This window comes from Leopardus geoffroyi, chromosome C2 (genome assembly GCF_018350155.1).
Source record: "Leopardus geoffroyi isolate Oge1 chromosome C2, O.geoffroyi_Oge1_pat1.0, whole genome shotgun sequence".
In the NCBI taxonomy this organism is placed as follows: Eukaryota; Metazoa; Chordata; class Mammalia; order Carnivora; family Felidae; genus Leopardus; species Leopardus geoffroyi.
Genome location: NC_059333.1, coordinates 59,441,555 through 59,460,943, shown reverse-complemented (window position 1 = coordinate 59,460,943; position 19,389 = coordinate 59,441,555). Strand labels below are relative to the sequence as shown.

General features: G+C 40.3%; 1 protein-coding gene across 1 annotated transcript; it reads left to right on the top strand.

Moving 5' to 3' along the window:
* Positions 1–9,186: 9,186 nt before the first annotated feature.
* LOC123610334 (cell surface glycoprotein CD200 receptor 1-like) lies at positions 9,187–11,973 on the top strand. Its single transcript, XM_045500978.1, has 3 exons — positions 9,187–9,249; positions 11,077–11,401; positions 11,520–11,973. Exons 1-3 carry the CDS (start codon positions 9,187–9,189, stop codon positions 11,861–11,863), a joined length of 732 nt encoding a protein of 243 aa, XP_045356934.1. The 3' UTR covers positions 11,864–11,973.
* The last annotated feature ends 7,416 nt before the right edge of the window (positions 11,974–19,389 follow it).

Here is a 19,389-nt window from a genome sequence, read left to right as displayed (position 1 = left end):
TAGTTGGCATTATGTGGTATGTAGCCTTTTCATAGGCTTTTTTTCATTTAGCAATAGGTATTTCAGTTTCCTCTTTGTCTTTTCATGGCTCTGTAGGTCATTCTTTTTAGCACTGAACAATATTCTGTCGTCTGCATAATCCTAATTTATTAAAGCCATTTACCTACTGAAGGGCATCTTGGTTGTTTCCAAGTGTTGGCAACTAAGAATAAAGTTGTTATTAACATCTGTGTGGGGGACCATGTGGAGACATAATTTTCAACCTAACTGGGTAAATACCAAGGAGTGCTTTTGCTGGATCGTTTTGTAAGAGTATGTTCAGTTTTTTCAGAACTTGTCAAACTGTATTCCAATGTTGCTGTAGCATTTTGCATTCCCACCAGCAATCAGTGAGTCCATGTTGCTTCCTATACTTGCCAGCATTTGGTATTATTAGTGGTGTAGATTTTGGCCATTCCTTGTGAATTACTGTCACTCATTTCACTTCTATATAAATATACTCTATCCAATTAAACATATATAAACTATTTTATATATTTATATATTAAAGATTTACATACTATGTAAAACATATAAATATATATTCAAAGAATACATCATTTTATTTTACATTCACTTATTCATTCTCCAATTGTCTTTCTTCATTTATGTAGTTCTGAATTTCTGACTTATATTATTTCCTTCTCCTTGAAGGACTCTTTAACACTTCTTATATGCCAGGTCCACTGGAAACAACTTCCTACAACTTTTGTTTGAGAAAGTCTTTTATTTCTCTTTCACTTTTGAAGGGTAATTTTGTAGGATACAGAATTCTAGGGTGCTGTGTTTTTTTTTTCTATTAACATTTGAGTATTTTACTTCATTCATTCTTTGCATGGTTTCTAAGGAGAAGTTGGATATAATTCTCATCTTTATTTTTCTGTAAGGTGTTTTATTTCTTTGATTTTTCTCAGAATTTTTTATCTTTGATTTTCTATAGTTGGATATGATATGCCAAGTCTAGGTTATTTTCCTCAGATTTTTTCCTGATTGGTGTTGCCAAACTTCCTGGAACTTTGGTTCGGTATCTGATAGTAACTTGGAGAAATTCTCAGTCCTTGTTTCAAAAATTTCCTCTATTACTTTCTCTCATTCTTCTTTCTTCTGATTTTTCCATTACACACGTTTTACATGTTTTGGTAGTTGTCTCAAATTCCATGGATATCCTGTGTTTTTTTTTAAGTGTTTATTCTCTTTGTTTTTCAGTTTTGGAGGTTTCTATTGATATATTCTCTAGCTTAGAAATTCCTTCCTTAGCCATATCCAGACTATTAATAAGGTCATCAAAGACATTCTTCATTTCTGTTAATGTTTTTGATTTAATTTTGCCAATTTTGCCTCATGTATTTTGAAGCTGTTACTAGGTATAGAGCCATATCTTGTTTCATTGTACCATTGTTTTACTTTATTGTCCCTTGAAGGTATCATGGTTTTTACAAGTTGAAGGTATGCCAAACGTGCATTGAGTACATCTATCAGCACCATTTTTCCAACAGCATTTGCTCACTTTGTGTCTCTGTGTCACATTTTGGTAATTCTTGAAATATTTGAAGCTTTGTGATTACATTATATTTGTTGTGGTGATCTGTGATCAGTGATCTCTGATGTTATTATATAATTGTTTTGTGGTGTCACTAACCATGTCCGTATGAGATGCTGAACATAAGTGATGTGTGTGTGTGTGTGTGTGTGTGTGTGTGTGTTCTGGCTCTACCCCCATCTCTGTCTTCCTCCCATCAGGCCTCCCTCTTCCCTGAGACGCAACAATATTGATATTAGGCCGATTAATAACCTCCCAGTGACCTCTAAGTGTTCAAGTGAAAGGAGGAGTTGCATATTTCTCACTTGAAATCAAAACTTAGAAATGATTCGTAAGCTTAGCGAGGAAGGCATGTTGAAAGCTGAGACAGGTCAAAAGCTAGGCCTCTTGTGCCAGTAGTTAGCCAAGTTGTGAGTGTGAGGGAAAAATTCCTGAAGGAAACAAAAGTGTTACTCTCGTGAACACACTAATAATAAGGAAGTGAAATTATTGCTGATAAGGGGAAAGTTTCAGTGATCTGGAAAGAAGACCAAAGAGCTACAGCATTTCCTGAAGCCAAAGCCTAATGCAGAGCAAGGCCCTAACTCTCCTTGATTCTATGGAGGCTGAGGGATTTGAGGAAGCTGCAGAAGAAAAGTTGAAAGCTGGCAGAGGGTGGTTCAAGAGGTTTAAGAAAAGAAACTCTCTCCATAACAAAAGTGCACAGTGAGGCAACAAATGCGGATGTAGATGCTGCAGTGAGTTATCTGGAAGATCTAGCTAAGGTAATACATAAAGTGACTAAGCTAAAGAACAGATTTTTAACACAACGAAACTGTCTTATATTGGAAAATGTCCTTTAGGACTTTCTGAAATTCTCCCTTTCTCGTATCCTGTATGTTTGTTTTTTGCTATAGTTTTCCAGTTTCAATAAGCAGTGAATCAATGAGTAAATTGAACTCTTTTGTATTATCCTACTCTGCCTAGTTATTTTTGGAGGAGTGGGGTGTGGGGGAAGCATATATTTTTTGTTTGTGTTTTAATTCTCCTTTTATTTCTTTAAACATCCCCACCACATTTATTTTATGCCCGGTGTTTCATAATTCTACTATCTGAAGTTCTGAATCTTATTCTTCTCTCTAGGAATAACAGATGGCAGCTAATAAAAATAATATTATCTGACTTTATGGTTCCTTGTTTCTTCCTGTGTTTTGTAATTTTGAAATGTCAGCTCAAAATTGTGTGGCTTTGAGTCTGAAAACTGGTTTGAATATAGAAACCTGGTGAAGGACCATGATTTTCCATTATCACAGCTGACCCCAGTTCCTACTCACTGCTCTGGACTGAATGTGTCCTCCAAAACTCTTATGTCAAAACCCAATCTCCAATGGGATGTCCTTTGGAGATGGAGCCTTTGGGAGGTAACTTTGTCATGAGGATAGAGCTCTCAGATTAGTACCTTTATAAAAAGAGACCCAAGAGAGCCTGCTTTTTCTCTTTCTATCGCCCTCTGCCACTCCATGTGAGAATACAGTGAGAAGACAGCTGTCTACAAGCCAGGGAGTGGGCTTTCGTTGGACATCATGTCTGCTAGTACTTTGATCTTAGACTTCCAGCTTCTAGAACTGTGAGATAAAGTGTTTGTTATTATGCCACTCTTTGGTATTTTTGTTGCAGGAAGCAAAACTGATGTAAGACACCCATTTATCCTTGATCTGGCCATATAAGGCAAACCATACCGTCTTTGGCTGCCCTTCTCTCTTACCCTTAAGAACACTAAGGTTTATCTGGCTTTTGCCACAGATCTTTCAGGTCAGAGCCTCTTGGTTGTCATTCTGGCCTCGCTACTGTTTATGATTATGTACTTTGCCCCTGACTATTAAGTGCTGTCACCTTGTCTTGGTATTGCAGAATCCTATCTCCCTCTCTGTGGCCAGCCCCACACTTTCCCACAGATGATGGGAACCTCCCTAGATAGTGTGCATGGATATCAGCAGTCTGGTGATTTGGGAGAAGGCCCACAACCCTGAACACTTCAGGGAATTTCCCTCGTGTAAATAAAAAGGAGGGTTTCAGAATTCTGTCTGCTTTTGTGGGATGGAGAGAAGACACAGAATCCTAAGACTTCCACCTCAAAAGGAACCTCGGGAATGAAGAAGGTACCTCCTTAGGAAAGGTCTGAGAGACCTCCCAGAATCTCCAGCTGGGCTGACAGGTGAATATCTTTTTCTGAAGAAACCAGGCAGTAAAGACTGGTGGGAGGTGGGTGGGAGGGGTGGGTGGTGGTGACAGCTCCTTCAAGTGTGAAGACACGAGCGATGCAAAGCTTTCAAAACATTCAAGGAAACATGACATCACTAAAAGAACAATATCAAGCCCCAGTGGCTGATCTCAAAGCAATGGAGCTCTGCATGCCTGACAAAGAATTCAAAAATAGTCTACTTAAGGAAGCTCAGTGAGCTACAGGAGAACACAGTTTGACCCCTAAATAAAATCTAGAAAACAATCTATGAGCAAAGGGAGTGTTCAAAAAAAGAGGTAGAAATCATGTAAAGGACACAACGGCAAATTTTATGCAAAGACTACACTGAAAAATTCAATCAAGAGTTCCAACAGCAGAGTCATCAAGCAGAAGAAATAATTAGTGAACACAAAGACATAATTTGAAATCATCCAGTCAGAGATAAAAAGCAAACCAACAGAAAGAATGGAAGTGAGGGAAGAAAGTCTCGGGATGTTATGAAACCCCAACAAACCAAGTAATATAGGCATTACTGGAGCCCCAGATAAGCATAAAAGAAAGGAGCAGAAAGCTTATGCAAAGTAATAATGAGAGGCAATCTCCTAAATCTGTGGGGAATGAACATCCAGATCCATGAAGACCACAGAACTTGACTGACTGTAAAGAAATCTGCACTAAGACACATTACAATCAAATAGAAAAGAGAAACTTTTGAAAGCAGCAGAGGAAAAGTGAGTGGTCGTATATAAAGGATGCCCAGATTTCTCAGCACAGACCTTGCAAACCCAGAGAGTGGGATGATACCTTCAAAGTGCTGAAAGAAAAATCCAGCCATGGAAATCCTTCACTTGGAAAACCAGAAATAAAGGTGAGGTAAAGACTTTCCTAGAAAAAACAAGAAGCTGACAGACTTCATCAGTACTAAACCTAGCTTACAAGAAATTCTAAAGGGAGCCCTTCAAATTGAAATAAGAGGAAGCTGAGCCACTTAGGTGGCTCAGTCGGTTAGGTGTATGACCCTTGCATTTGTCTCAGGTCATGATCTCTTGGTCGTGGGATTGAGCCCAGATTGGACTCTGTGGTGACAGTGTGGAGCCAGGTTGGGATTCTCTCTCTCCCTCTAACTCTGCCCCACACGTGCTCATGCCCTCTCTCAAAATAAATACATCTAAGATAAATAAATAAATAAATAAATAAATGAAAAGAGAGGGTGCTAAGTACCAACATGGTGACATATGGACATTAAACATACTGTAAAGGCAAATATATAATTAAATTCAGAATAATGTAATCCCATAGTGGTGGTGTGTGAATTACTTTTAACACTAGTACACATGCCAAAAAAATATTAAAAATAATTATAGCTATAAAAATCTGTCAGTACACAAGTTAAATATGTAAATTGTGACATCAGTAACATAAAATGAGGGAGGAGATGTAAAAATATTGAGTATTGTATGCAATGAATTTATATTGTAATCAGCTTGAAATAACTATAAGGTGTTGGGCGTATGACTCATAGTTACCACAAAGAAAACCATTTAGTAGATACACAGAAGACATAGAATAAGAAATCAAATCCTACTGCTACAAAAAATTATCAAATCACAAAGGAAGTCAGTAAGACAGGAAGAAAGGAATAAAGGAACCTCCAAACAGAAAACAATGAACACAATAGCAATAGTAAAGTACCTACTTTCTTATCAGTTGTCTTAATGTAAATGGACTAGGGGCACCTGGGTGGCTTAGTTGGTTGAGCATCTGACTTCAGCTTATGTCATGATCTCGTGGTTTGGGAGTTCAAAACCCATACTGGGGGCTTGTTAGGGTCCTCTGTCCCCCTCTCTCTGCCCCTCCCCTGCTTGTACTCTGTCTCTCTCTTTCAAAAATAAATGAACATTTAAAAAAATTAAATGGACTGAATTCTCCAATCACATGGTATATAGTGGGCAAATAGATAAAAAACCAAGATTCAACAATATGCTACTACAAGAGACTGACTTTAGTGAAGGATACATGTAGGCTGAAAGTGAATGGATGGAAAAAGCTGTTCCAGGGAATAAAAACCAAAAGAAAGTAAGGATAGCTATATTTAATATTAGAGAAAATAGACTTTAAGTTAAAAAATGTAACTAAAGACAGAGCATTTCAGTCTCTAACGGTAAAAAGCCAATTCATCAAGAGGATTTAACATTTGTAAATATTAAAAAAAATTTTTTTTAATGTTTATTTTTGAGAGACAGCATTAGCAGGAGATGGGTAGAGAGAGAGAGAGACACACACAGAATCCGAAGTAGACTCCAGGCTCTGAGCTGTTAGCACAGAGTCTGACTCAGGGATGGAACTCATTAGCCGTGAGAGAGTGACCTGAGCTGACGTTGGATGCTTAACCAATTGAGCAACCCAGACGCCAAACACATGTAAATATTTATTCATCCAACATCAGAGCATCTAAATATATAGAGCAGATATTGACAGACCTGAAGAAGAAATAGAAAACAATACAGCATTTTCAGGGAACTGTAACTGTACCTTTTCATTAGAAAATGAAAAGATCATTCCAACATAAGACCAATAAGGAAACAGTGGACTTGAAAAACGCTGTAGGCCAAATGGCCAAACAGATATGTACAGAACATTCTTTCCAACAATACCAGAATACAGTCTTCTCAAGCACACAGAATATTCCCAGGATAAATCATAATTTAGAAAAAAAAATTGTTGTGTTTTACAATACAGATCTTTTCAGAACCCAGATTTGAAGTAGATTAGGACTACTTTGGTTATCAGAAAAGTCTTTGATTGTCAGGAAGTCCAAGGGAAGGAATGCATGTGGGTCTCAGGAAGGATGGAATTAGAAACTGTAGCTAGGTGAGGAGTCTCTCTCTCTCTCTCTCTCTCTCTCTCTCTCTCTCTCTCTTTCTCTCTCTCTCTGCTTCTGCTTCATTCTTTCCAGGATAGTCATCAGTCCTCAGGGAAACAGAATAACAGAGAGTGAAGGGAGAGACAGAAGGAAGGAGGGAGAGAGGGAGGGAAAAGAGAGAGATTTATTTTAAAGAATTGGCTCACAAGAGTGTAGAGGCTTGGCAAGTCCAGAATCAGCAGGCTGGGCCAGCAGCTGGAGACCCAGGGAAGAGGAGTAGTGAGTCTGAAGGCAGTCTGCTATAGAACTTCCCTTTCCCAGAGGTCAGTCTTTTATTAAAATAAGGCCTTCAACTGTTTGAACATGGCCTCCCGACATTATGGAAGGTAATTTGCTTTACTGAAAGTCTACTCATATTAATGTTAATCTTATCTATAAAAAATACTTTTGGGGCGCCTAGGTGGCTCAGTCAGTTAAGTGTCTGACTTCGGCTAAGGTCATGATCTCACGGCTTTGTGAGTTCTAGCCCCACATTGGTCTCTGTGCTGACAGCTCAGAGCCTGGAACCTGATTCAGATTCTGTGTTCTCCCTCACTCTCTGCCCCTCCCCCACTCACATTCTGTCTCTCTCCCTCTCTCAAATATAAATAAACATAAAAAAATTTTAAAAATACTTTCACAGAAACATCGAGAACACATAAAATGGACATATAAATTTAGCGATCACTGTAAGAAAAGGGGAGGAAAAGAAGAATGGACTATTCTCAATCTGGTTCCAAAATTCTCGTGAAAGTACTCTCATTTGCGCAGCTGGGTGAGGTGCCCACCAGTGGATCAAACAACTTTAATCAGGAGGTGGATCTGGAGAAAACACTATACTCAGTCCCCATCATGTGAGGTACCCATGATGGAACAATCCACTGTGGCTAGGAGAGGAGTGGAGGCAGGGTTGCCCTGGAGAAAATTATTGTCAAGTACAGAACAAGGTGTCTCAAGAATGGGAAATTATTGATTAAAAGCCTACAATGTAATTTTAAATGTTAACCTGTTTTTTCCACATAATGATGAAATAACTTCTAATTTCTGTTTTGTAAAGCTTTTTGTGGAATTTAGTGACAACTGATTTTCTATCATGTTGCATGGAAGATGTATGAACAAACAGTGGCTGACACTCAATTTCAGTCCCTGAAGTTCATTTCATTTACTTTTCTCTGAATATCTTCTACCTTCAACAAATAGTACATTCATGGAAGGAAAGCAGGGACGTTTCATACTTCCTATGGAAGGTAATATGTTTTTTAATTTTTTCCTACAGGCCAGTACTAAAGGGAAAAAGTGTTGAACTTCCTTAGAAACAGGGTTGATGGTCTGGTCACAGGGCCATCCTGAGCCTGGTCTCAGTGCTGAGGTGTGAGGGATCCTGAATGACCCGGGCCTCCTCCCCCCAGGCAGTGCACATTCCGTCTGAGGATTATGGAGCTCTCCCTGTCAGGCACTGTGCTAGGCCATGTGGGGAACACGGGGACAAACAAGAGTAGCTAGAGCACCAGAGCGCCCTAAGGGGCTCATTTCGCGGGGGAGCCCAGATGTCAGCACAGATGGCAGTTGACGGAGGAGATGAGCACTCACATCAAGTGTGCTGGGAGTGTAGAGGAGAAGGCGAAGCAGCAAGGCTCTGAGAAGGCTTCACGGCAGGTGCAGCGTGTGAAATGGCTCTTAGGGGAAGAGGAGCGTTTTCGTGGGCAGAGAGTGGTCTGTAGGCCACCCCAGTCTGCAGGAACGATGTGAGAGGAAAGACCCAGATATGCAGCGGTGCTTGGTGTTTTCTTTGCGAAGTGTGGGGGCGACTGAGGCATGATAAGATGGCGAAGGTGAGTCCATCTGCAAAAGAGGGCTTTCAAAGGCAACACAAGACATGTAAGTGCTGTCTTCGGGCAGGGAGAGGTCTCTGAGGGGTGTGAGATGGAGGGGATCACACCCGTGTCCCAGAATCCTGGACCTGCTGCAAGGTCAGGTGTGAACCGAAGAGGGGAGAGATTTGAGACGGACACAGACGTCAGGAGACTTCTGCAGGAATCCGGGTGTGTGGTGATGGGGTCGTAAGCTAAGATCTGGCAGTGAGGACAGAAGGGAAAAGCCCAAAATCTCATAGGGATGGGTCTGTGTGCAGAAGGGCTGGAGGAGCCTGGAGGAGAGTCATAGACACAGGATGCAGAGAAGCTGGAAGGTGACTGCTGGTCCTGGAGCCAATAGGAGAATCTACCTGCTATCCCTCTGTGACCAGGAGGTGAAATCACGGTAGTTGATCACAGGGCTGTGAGGAGGTTATATTTGTTAGACAGGTGCCAACCCCACTGAGTGTGGGGGAGTGACTGGTCACTGGTGAATTATCACAACAGGCGTGAATAAAGAGAAGATTTAAGAAAGGGTGAGTAACAGGAATCACAGAAGTCCCATCACAGGTGAAGGGGGATTGCTAGGGGGGTCCTAGAGCAGAGGAAGGTGAAAGAACAGAGATTGTCCATGGTGCTTGCGATGCTCACCCTGGGAGCTACTTCTCTGGAGACGGCGCCCCTGTTAAAACGCGTATGATTATTTGATTATCTAGTAATTTCCTTTAAAAGAATAGAGTCTGATCTTGAGGCTCAATAGCGGGCAAAATATTAAAACCTTAGACTGTTCACAGGCAGAAGTGCAAACCCCTGAGAACACAAAAGAACATTCACCAGCCTCTTCCCTTTGTGGTTTCATCTTCAGCATCTTGTTTTGAGGCACAGGGATGTTCACCCACATCCCCCCTCTAGCTGTTCTTAATCAGCTACCTTCTTGCTTGCCTCCAACTTTGGCCGAGGTGCATTTTCCCTGTGCACATGCTTCATGGATTTCACTCCCCTCTCAGATCTGCTGTAAAATCTGCCTGCCACCCCCCAATGGGGCACATGGATGGCTCAGTCAGTTAAGCATCTGACTCTTGATTTAGGCTCAGGTCATGATCTTATGGTCGTGAGATCAAGCCCCATCTGGGTTCCATGCTGGTCTCGGAGCCTATGTAAGTTTCCCTCACTCCCTCTCCCTCAGCCTGTCTCTCAAAAAGGAGTAACTAAGGAAGTATCCTCCTTGCTTCCTGTAGTTATGGGATCTTGATTGGTCTGTGAAATGCGAGGGCATGAGTCCACCATCATCACAGAAGAGGCAGGATACACCAAAAAAGGAGAGGAGGGATCTCAAATGAGAGTTTAGCACCCACAAGCTCCATGCACAAAACAATTTTGCCCCATCACGCTAGTTCTGCTCAATGTAAAGCGATGAGCTCCTTGCCAGTCAGCTGGGTTACAGGTGCATGGACCCTGACTTCCTTAATCCTCTCTCAGCAAACCCCTCCCAGTCAGGGACCCATTATGTTATATGTCTCAGGGCTTAATTTTGACTTTAAAGTTGGACAAAGGGAGTGAATTTATGTAATTCTTGTAATTTGAATATAGGGATGCAATCTGTGAGCAGAGTTCACAGTTGAACTGTTTGGCAGTGTACGTGTGACTCAATAGGAAGGAAGGAAGGAAGATCTGTTGATTTTACTGATTGTGATTCTCCAAAAAAAAAAAAAAAAAAAAGCTTTAAAAATGCCTACTCTGGGTGGTGGTGGGGTGCCCGGGTGGCTCAGTCATTTAAGCATCCGACTCTTGGTGTTGGCTCAGGTCATGATCTCATTCATGGTTTGTGGGATGGAGCCCTGTGTTGGGCTCTGAGCTGTCAGCAGGGAGCCTGCTTGGAATTCTCTGTCTCCCTCTCTCTCTGCCCCTCCCCCACTCATTATCTCTCTCAAAATAAATAAGCATTAAAAAAATGTTCAGTCTGGTCAACATGAATGCCATTTTATGCTTTTTAAATTTATTTTTGTCTGAAGTGCCACCCGTAAGGATAGGCATTTAGTTCTGATATTCTTTCTTATTAGTTCTGATATTCTGACTTATTCTTTCTCCTTAATACTTAGGAGGAGAAAATCAACTCACCAATTTTTCTTTCTACTTTCTATACTAAGAAGCATGAGTTATTAGATAAATCTAATAGTCTCTCTGCCCAAAACATTAGATTTAGATGATTTTGTCCATTAATTTATATTGTGTTTTTTTGTTTCTTACATATCAAAACCTGCGAATCAATGCACAAATGCTTAAATATTTCTCACAATGATAATAGGTATAGTTTATCTAAGACCGCAGTATAAAGGAGAAAAATGGGTTCATCTTTGGATTAGTTTTAACATGTTATATGCATTTTGTGCATGTTTAATTTTTATGTAAGCCTTATATTTCTGGAATAAGATCACCAGTAAAGTCCTGTTATAGTAAAATTTTACATAGTATGTTATGAAAAATAAACACATGAAGTACTTTCATTATTCTCTTTGTGCAGGTGTTCAGCTCACCCTTCCCTGTCTGTACCTGTGGATACAAAGGTATCCTCTCTTGCCCTCGCATCAGCTTGACAACTGTGCTGGTAACCACATGGGAAATAATCCTCAGAGACAAGCCTTCCTGCACCAGAGCCTACAGGAAAGATACAAATGAGACCAGGGCCATAAACTGTAGTGATGAGACAATATCCTGGGACTCCAGACCTGATCAGAATCCCGCCCTTCAGATCAATCCAGTGGCCATCACTCATGATGGATATTACAAGTGTGAAGTGGTCACAACTCATGGGCATTTCTGTCATGGATATCACCTGAAAGTGTTAGGTAAGGAGCATCGTATATTGTGGGATGTCAGATAACCAGATTTGGACTGAAACAGATGTCTCTCTCTATTCCATATCCGTGTGTTAAGACTGAAGCATTTTCCCCTGCATCTCTGTAGTGCCCCCCGAGGTGACCCTGTTTCAACTTGAGAATGGAGCTATCGTGTGTAGGGCAGCTGCAGGGAAGCCAGCGGCACAGATCTCCTGGACCCCAGGGGGAGATTGTCACACTGTGGAAGAGCCACTGGGCAATGACACAGTGACCGTCCAGAGTTCGTGCTGCTGGGAGGACCACCGGGTATCTAAGGTGCCCTGCTCTGTGTATCATCTGACTGGCAACAGGAATCTGTCCATAGAGCAGAATTCTGTTAGTAATTTCAGTTTTTGTATGAGGTTTTCATTATATCAGAGAAGCTATGGAAGAATGAAAAAGGAGTGTATGGAGAATTTCACTCAAGGATAATCTCCCCAGCCTCTCTTTTATGTCCTTCTCCACCATTATGAATTATGTCCAGAAGAATAATGCAGAATTTGGTTTAAGAAGCCATATTTTAAATGATGTTTACTTTTTAATAATTATAATAAACATGATTTAATAATTTAAGTGTGCACTTCTATACAAGCAGTAAGCTGGCTTGAGTAGTGTACTTTTAAATTAATTCTTATGGTTTTAGGAGAAGGATAAAGTATATATATATTTTTTTTAATTTTTTCATGTTTATTTTTGAGAGAGAGAGAAAGACAGAGTGCAAGCAGGGGAGGGGCAGAGAGAGAGAGAGAGAGAGAGAGAGAGAGAGACAGAATCCAAAGCAGCTCCCAGGCTCTGAGCTGTCACCACAGAACCTGATGCAGGGCTCGAACTCACTAACTGTGAGATCATGACCTGAGATGAAGTCAGATGCTTAACCGACTGAGCCACCCAGGTGCCCCAAGAAATGTTTAAAATAAAGTCACAGAAGTGAATTTCATGAGCTATGAGATATCCTTAAAGCACACACACACACACACACACACACACATACACACACACACACACACACAGATACATGATTTTATACTTTTATGTATATATCTATACTTATTTTCAATAAACTTTAGTTTTTAGAGCAGTTTAGGTTTACAGCAAAATGAGTATAAATTCCAGAGTTCCCAACAAACCCTGCCCTACTACAGACACCCCCTCCTCCCCTGCCTCCATCACTTATGCCACCCAGGTACACCTGGGATAGTCGATGAGCCAATGGTAATACAACATTATCACTCAAAGTACATAGTTTAATTAAGGGTCATTCTAGGTGTACATTCTGTGAGTTTTGGTAACTGTGCAGATGGCAGGGATCCCCCATTGCAGTTTCGCACAGAGTAGTTTCATTGTCCTGAAAGTCCTCCAGGCTTCACCTATTCCTCCCTCCCTCCACCCTAACCTCTAACAACCCCTGATCTTTTCACTGTCCCCATAGTTTTACCTTTTGTAGAATGTCATGTACTTGGAACCAGATAGAACTTGGCATTCTTGGAGCGCCTGGGTGGCTCAGTTAGTTAAGTGTCTGAATTTGGCTCAGGTCATGATCTCACGACTCATGAGTTTGAGCCCCATGTCGGGCTCTGTACTGACAGCTCGGAGCCTGGAGCCTCCTTCAGATACTATATCTCTATCTCTCTCTGCCTCTCCCCTGCTCAAGTTCTGTCTCTCTTCAATCTCTCTCACAAAAATAAACACTAAGAAAAAATAATGTAGCATTTTTAGACTGGCTTCTTTCACTTAGTAATATCCATTTAATTTCTTCTGTGTCTTTTCATGGCTTGGCAGCTCATTTCTTATTAGTGCTAAATAATATTCCACTGCCCAGATGGACTATAGTTAAACCATATGTTTTTTGTGTCTATATTTACAGACCAGTCACCACTAAACTTAAATATTGTGTATATCACCTTCTCTGTTTTTATTATCTTGGTCATTGTGGGATCCATTTGCCTTTTGAAAATTTGCAGGTATTGACTGTTTTTTTCTCCCTCACCTTTATTGGGCCAGAAGGAGTCAGAAAAGGGGAACTGACAGATGAAATTAATATGCTAACATCAACTTCCCATAATCAAGAAGCACATCCTAAATGTGTTAGATTTAGACTACTCCAAATGACAAGAGGGACTTGCTTGGTTACTTAGGCATGCAAGCACAGTGAATTATGCCACTTAGGACAGGATCTTGGGAGAGATTGTGTATGCTAAATTTCTATACCCGGAAAGAAGTACAATAATTTATTTTGTGTTACATGTGTAACATATATTAGGCTTCTGTTTCATAATTCCACTTCCTTTTCCAAAATCTGGAATTATCTTGTCTTATCATCATCATCAAGCATCATTCTTATTTCTGGTAGTTCAGTTCTGATTTACTATGGATTCTATAAAAAATGAACCACACTTGTCAATAGTGTACTATTTTGTTTTCCCATTTTTACCTAAATACTGATGTTTCCTTCATTCACTCCAGCTTATTTTTATATTTTGCAGAAAATGCTAGTTAAAAAAAAAGAAGCAACTTTAGTTGTTGAGGAGGTAAGATAACATTAAAAAGAATATTTGCAAAAATTTAAGCCTTAAAGTCAAAATATAGCTATATTTTTAATTTGCCTCATATTAGTATTTTATTTATTTATTTATTTATTTATTTTTCTTTCAGGTTTTTTATTTTTTTTTATTTATTTTTTTTTCTTTTTTTTTTTTTTATACTATATGAAATTTATTGTCCAAATTGGTTTCCATAAAACACCCAGTGCTCATCCCAAAAGGTGCCCTCCTCAATACCCATCACCCACCCTCTCCTCCCTCCCACCCCCCATCAACCCTCAGTTTGTTCTCAGTTTTTAACAGTCTCTTATGCTTTGGCTCTCTCCCACTCTAACCTCTTTTTTTTTCTTTTTTCCTCCCCCTCCCCCATGGGTTCCTGTTACGTTTCTCAGGATCCACATAAGAGTGAAACCATATGGTATCTGTCTTTCTCTGTATGGCTTATTTCACTTAGCATCACACTCTCCAGTTCCATCCACGTTGCTACAAAAGGCCATATTTCATTTTTTCTCATTGCCACGTAGTATTCCATTGTGTATATAAACCACAATTTCTTTATCCATTCATCAGTTGATGGACATTTAGGCTCTTTCCATAATTTGGCTATTGTTGAGAGTGCTGCTATGAACATTGGGGTACAAGTGCCCCTATGCATCAGTACTCCTGTATCCCTTGGATAAATTCCTAGCAGTGCTATTGCTGGGTCATAGGGTAGGTCTATTTTTAATTTTCTGAGGAACCTCCACACTGCTTTCCAGAGCGGCTGCACCAATTTGCATTCCCACCAACAGTGCAAGAGGGTTCCCGTTTCTCCACATCCTCGCCAGCATCTATAGTCTCCTGATTTGTTCATTTTGGCCACTCTGACTGGCGTGAGGTGATACCTGAGTGTGGTTTTGATTTGTATTTCCCTGATAAGGAGCGACGCTGAACATCTTTTCATGTGCCTGTTGGCCATCCGGATGTCTTCTTTAGAGAAGTGTCTATTCATGTTTTCTGCCCATTTCTTCACTGGGTTATTTGTTTTTCGGGTGTGGAGTTTGGTGAGCTCTTTATAGATTCTGGATACTAGCCCTTTGTCCGATATGTCATTTGCAAATATCTTTTCCCATTCCGTTGGTTGCCTTTTAGTTTTGTTGGTTGTTTCCTTTGCTGTGCAGAAGCTTTTTATCTTCATAAGGTCCCAGTAATTCACTTTTGCTTTTAATTCCCTTGCCTTTGGGGATGTGTCGAGTAAGAGATTGCTACGGCTGAGGTCAGAGAGGTCTTTTCCTGCTTTCTCCTCTAAGGTTTTGATGGTTTCCTGTCTCACATTCAGGTCCTTTATCCATTTTGAGTTTATTTTTGTGAATGGTGTGAGAAAGTGGTCTAGTTTCAACCGTCTGCATGTTGCTGTCCAGTTCTCCCAGCACCATTTGTTAAAGAGGCTGTCTTTTTTCCATTGGATGTTCTTTCCTGCTTTGTCAAAGATGAGTTGGCCATACGTTTGTGGGTCTAGTTCTGGGGTTTCTATTCTATTCCATTGGTCTATGTGTCTGTTTTTGTGCCAATACCATGCTGTCTTGATAATGACAGCTTTGTAGTAGAGGCTAAAGTCTGGGATTGTGATGCCTCCTGCTTTGGTCTTCTTCTTCAAAATTCCTTTGGCTATTCGGGGCCTTTTGTGGTTCCATATGAATTTTAGGATTGTTTGTTCTAGTTTCGAGAAGAATGCTGGTGCAATTTTGATTGGGATTGCATTGAATGTGTAGATAGCTTTGGGTAGTATTGACATTTTGACAATATTTATTTTTCCAATCCATGAGCAGGGAATGTCTTTCCATTTCTTTAAATCTTCTTCAATTTCCTTCGTAAGCTTTCTATAGTTTTCAGCATACAGATCCTTTACATCTTTGGTTAGATTTATTCCTAGGTATTTTATGCTTCTTGGTGCAATTGTGAATGGGATCAGTTTCTTTATTTGTCTTTCTGTTGCTTCATTGTTAGTGTATAAGAATGCAACTGATTTCTGTACATTGATTTTGTATCCTGCGACTTTGCTGAATTCATGTATCAATTCTAGCAGACTTTTGGTGGAGTCTGTCGGATTTTCCATGTATAATATCATGTCATCTGCAAAAAGCGAAAGCTTGACTTCATCTTTGCCAATTTTGATGCCTTTGATTTCCTTTTGTTGTCTGATTGCTGATGCTAGAACTTCCAGCACTATGTTAAACAACAGCGGTGAGAGTGGGCATCCCTGTCGTGTTCCTGATCTCAGGGAAAAAGCTCTCAGTTTTTCCCCGTTGAGGATGATGTTATCTGTGGGCTTTTCATAAATGGCTTTTATGATCTTTAAGTATGTTCCTTCTATCCCGACTTTCTCAAGGGTTTTTATTAAGAAAGGGTGCTGGATTTTGTCAAAGGCCTTTTCTGCATCGATTGATAGGATCATATGGTTCTTCTCTCTTTTTTTGTTAATGTGATGTATCACGTTGATTGATTTGTGAATGTTGAACCAGCCCTGCATCCCAGGAATGAATCCCACTTGATCATGGTGAATAATTCTTTTTATATGCCGTTGAATTCGATTTGCTAGTATCTTATTGAGAATTTTTGCATCCATATTCATCAGGGATATTGGCCGGTAGTTCTCTTTTTTTACTGGGTCTCTGTCTGGTTTAGGAATCAAAGTAATACTGGCTTCATAGAATGAGTCTGGAAGTTTTCCTTCCCTTTCTATTTCTTGGAATAGCTTGAGAAGGATAGGTATTATCTCTGCTTTAAACGTCTGGTAGAACTCCCCTGGGAAGCCATCTGGTCCTGGACTCTTATTTGTTGGGAGATTTTTGATAACTGATTCAATTTCTTCGCTGGTTATGGGTCTGTTCAAGCTTTCTATTTCCTCCTGATTGAGTTTTGGAAGAGTGTGGGTGTTCAGGAATTTGTCCATTTCTTCCAGGTTGTCCAATTTGTTGGCATATAATTTTTCATAGTATTCCCTGATAATTGTTTGTATCTCTGAGGGATTGGTTGTAATCATTCCATTTTCATTCATGATTTTATCTATTTGGGTCATCTCCCTTTTCTTTTTGAGAAGCCTGGCTAGAGGTTTGTCAATTTTGTTTATTTTTTCAAAAAACCAACTCTTGGTTTCGTTGATCTGCTCTACAGTTTTTTTAGACTCTATATTGTTTATTTCTGCTCTGATCTTTATTATTTCTCTTCTTCTGCTGGGTTTGGGGTGTCTTTGCTGTTCTGCTTCTATTTCCTTTAGGTGTGCTGTTAGATTTTGTATTTGGGATTTTTCTTGTTTCTTGAGATAGGCCTGGATTGCAATGTATTTTCCTCTCAGGACTGCCTTCGCCGCGTCCCAAAGCGTTTGGATTGTTGTATTTTCATTTTCGTTTGTTTCCATATATTTTTTAATTTCTTCTCTAATTGCCTGGTTGACCCACTCATTCGTTAGTAGGGTGTTCTTTAACCTCCATGCTTTTGGAGGTTTTCCAGACTTTTTTCTGTGGTTGATTTCAAGCTTCATAGCATTGTGGTCTGAAAGTATGCATGGTATAATTTCAATTCTGGTAAACTTATGGAGGGCTGTTTTGTGACCCAGTATATGATCTATCTTGGAGAATGTTCCATGTGCACTCGAGAAGAAAGTATATTCTGTTGCTTTGGGATGCAGAGTTCTAAATATATCTGTCAAGTCCATCTGATCCAATGTCTCATTCAGGGCCCTTGTTTCTTTATTGATCGTGTGTCTAGATGATCTATCCATTTCTGTAAGTGGGGTGTTAAAGTCCCCTGCAATTACCACATTCTTATCAATAAGGTTGCTTATGTTTATGAGTAGTTGTTTTATATATTTGGGGGCTCCGGTATTCGGCGCATAGACATTTATAATTGTTAGCTCTTCCTGATGGATAGACCCTGTAACTATTATATAATGTCCTTCTTCATCTCTTGTTACAGCCTTTAATTTAAAGTCTAGTTTGTCTGATATAAGTATGGCTACTCCAGCTTTCTTTTGGCTTCCAGTAGCATGATAAATAGTTCTCCATCCCCTCACTCTCAATCTAAAGGTGTCCTCAGGTCTAAAATGAGTCTCTTGTAGACAGCAAATAGATGGGTCTTGTTTTTTTATCCATTCTGATACCCTATGTCTTTTGGTTGGCACATTTAATCCATTTACATTCAGTGTTATTATAGAAAGATACGGGTTTAGAGTCATTGTGATGTCTGTATGTTTTATGCTTGTAGTGATGTCTCTGGTATTTTGTCTCACAGGGTCCCCCTTAGGATCTCTTGTAGGGCTGGTTTAGTGGTGACAAATTCCTTCAGTCTTTGTTTGTTTGGGAAGACCTTTATCTCTCCTTCTATTCTAAATGACAGACTTGCTGGATAAAGGATTCTCGGCTGCATATTTTTTCTGTCCAGCACACTGAAAATCTCGTGCCAATTCTTTCTGGCCTGCCAAGTTTCAAAAGAGAGATCAGTCACGAGTCTTATAGGTCTCCCTTTATATGTGAGGGCACATTTACCCCTTGCTGCTTTCAGAATTTTCTCTTTATCCTTGTATTTTGCCAGTTTCACTATGATATGTCGTGCAGAAGATCGATTCAAGTTCCGTCTGAAGGGAGTTCTCTGTGCCTCTTGGATTTCAATGCCTTTTTCCTTCCCCAGTTCAGGGAAGTTCTCAGCTATTATTTCTTCAAGTACCCCTTCAGCACCTTTCCCTCTCTCTTCCTCCTCTGGGATACCAATTATGCGTATATTATTTCTTTTTAGCGTATCACTTAGTTCTCTAATTTTCCCCTCATACTCCTGGATTTTTTTATCTCTCTTTCTCTCAGCTTCCTCTTTTTCCATAACTTTATCTTCTAGTTCACCTATTCTCTCCTCTGCCTCTTCAATCCGAGCTGTGGTGGTTTCCATTTTGTTTTGCATTTCATTTAAAGCGTTTTTCAGCTCCTCATGACTGTTCCTTAATCCCTTGATCTCTGTAGCAAGGGATTCTCTGCTGTCCTGTATACTGTTTTCAAGCCCGGCGATTAATTTTATGACTATTATTCTAAATTCACTTTCTGTTATATTATTTAAGTCCTTTTTGATCAGCTCATTAGCTGTTGTTATTTCCTGGAGATTCTTCTGAGGGGAATTCTTCCGCTTGGTCATTTTGGATAGTCCCTGGCGTGGTGAGGACCTGCAGGGCACTTCCCCTGTGCTGTGGTGTATAACTGGAGTTGGTGGGCGGAGCCGCAGTCCGACCTGATGTCTGCCCCCAGCCCACCGCTGGGGCCACAGTCAAACTGGTGTGTGCCTTCTCTTCCCCTCTCCTAGGGGCAGGATTCACTGTGGGGTGGCGTGGCCCGTCTGGGCTATTTGCACACTGCCAGGCTTGTGATGCTGGGGATCTGGCGTATTAGCTGGGGTGGG

What these genes read in the sequence shown, in the direction of transcription:
- LOC123610334 (XM_045500978.1), top strand. Translation starts at nt 9,187, where the DNA reads ATGGTGCTTGCGATGCTCACCCTGGGAGCTACTTCTCTGGAGACGGCG. An exon ending in CGGCGCCCCTGTTAAAACGC is followed by an intron (nt 9,250 to 11,076) that starts GTATGATTATTT and finishes CTCTTTGTGCAG; the next exon opens with GTGTTCAGCTCACCCTTCCC. An exon ending in ATATCACCTGAAAGTGTTAG is followed by an intron (nt 11,402 to 11,519) that starts GTAAGGAGCATC and finishes GCATCTCTGTAG; the next exon opens with TGCCCCCCGAGGTGACCCTG.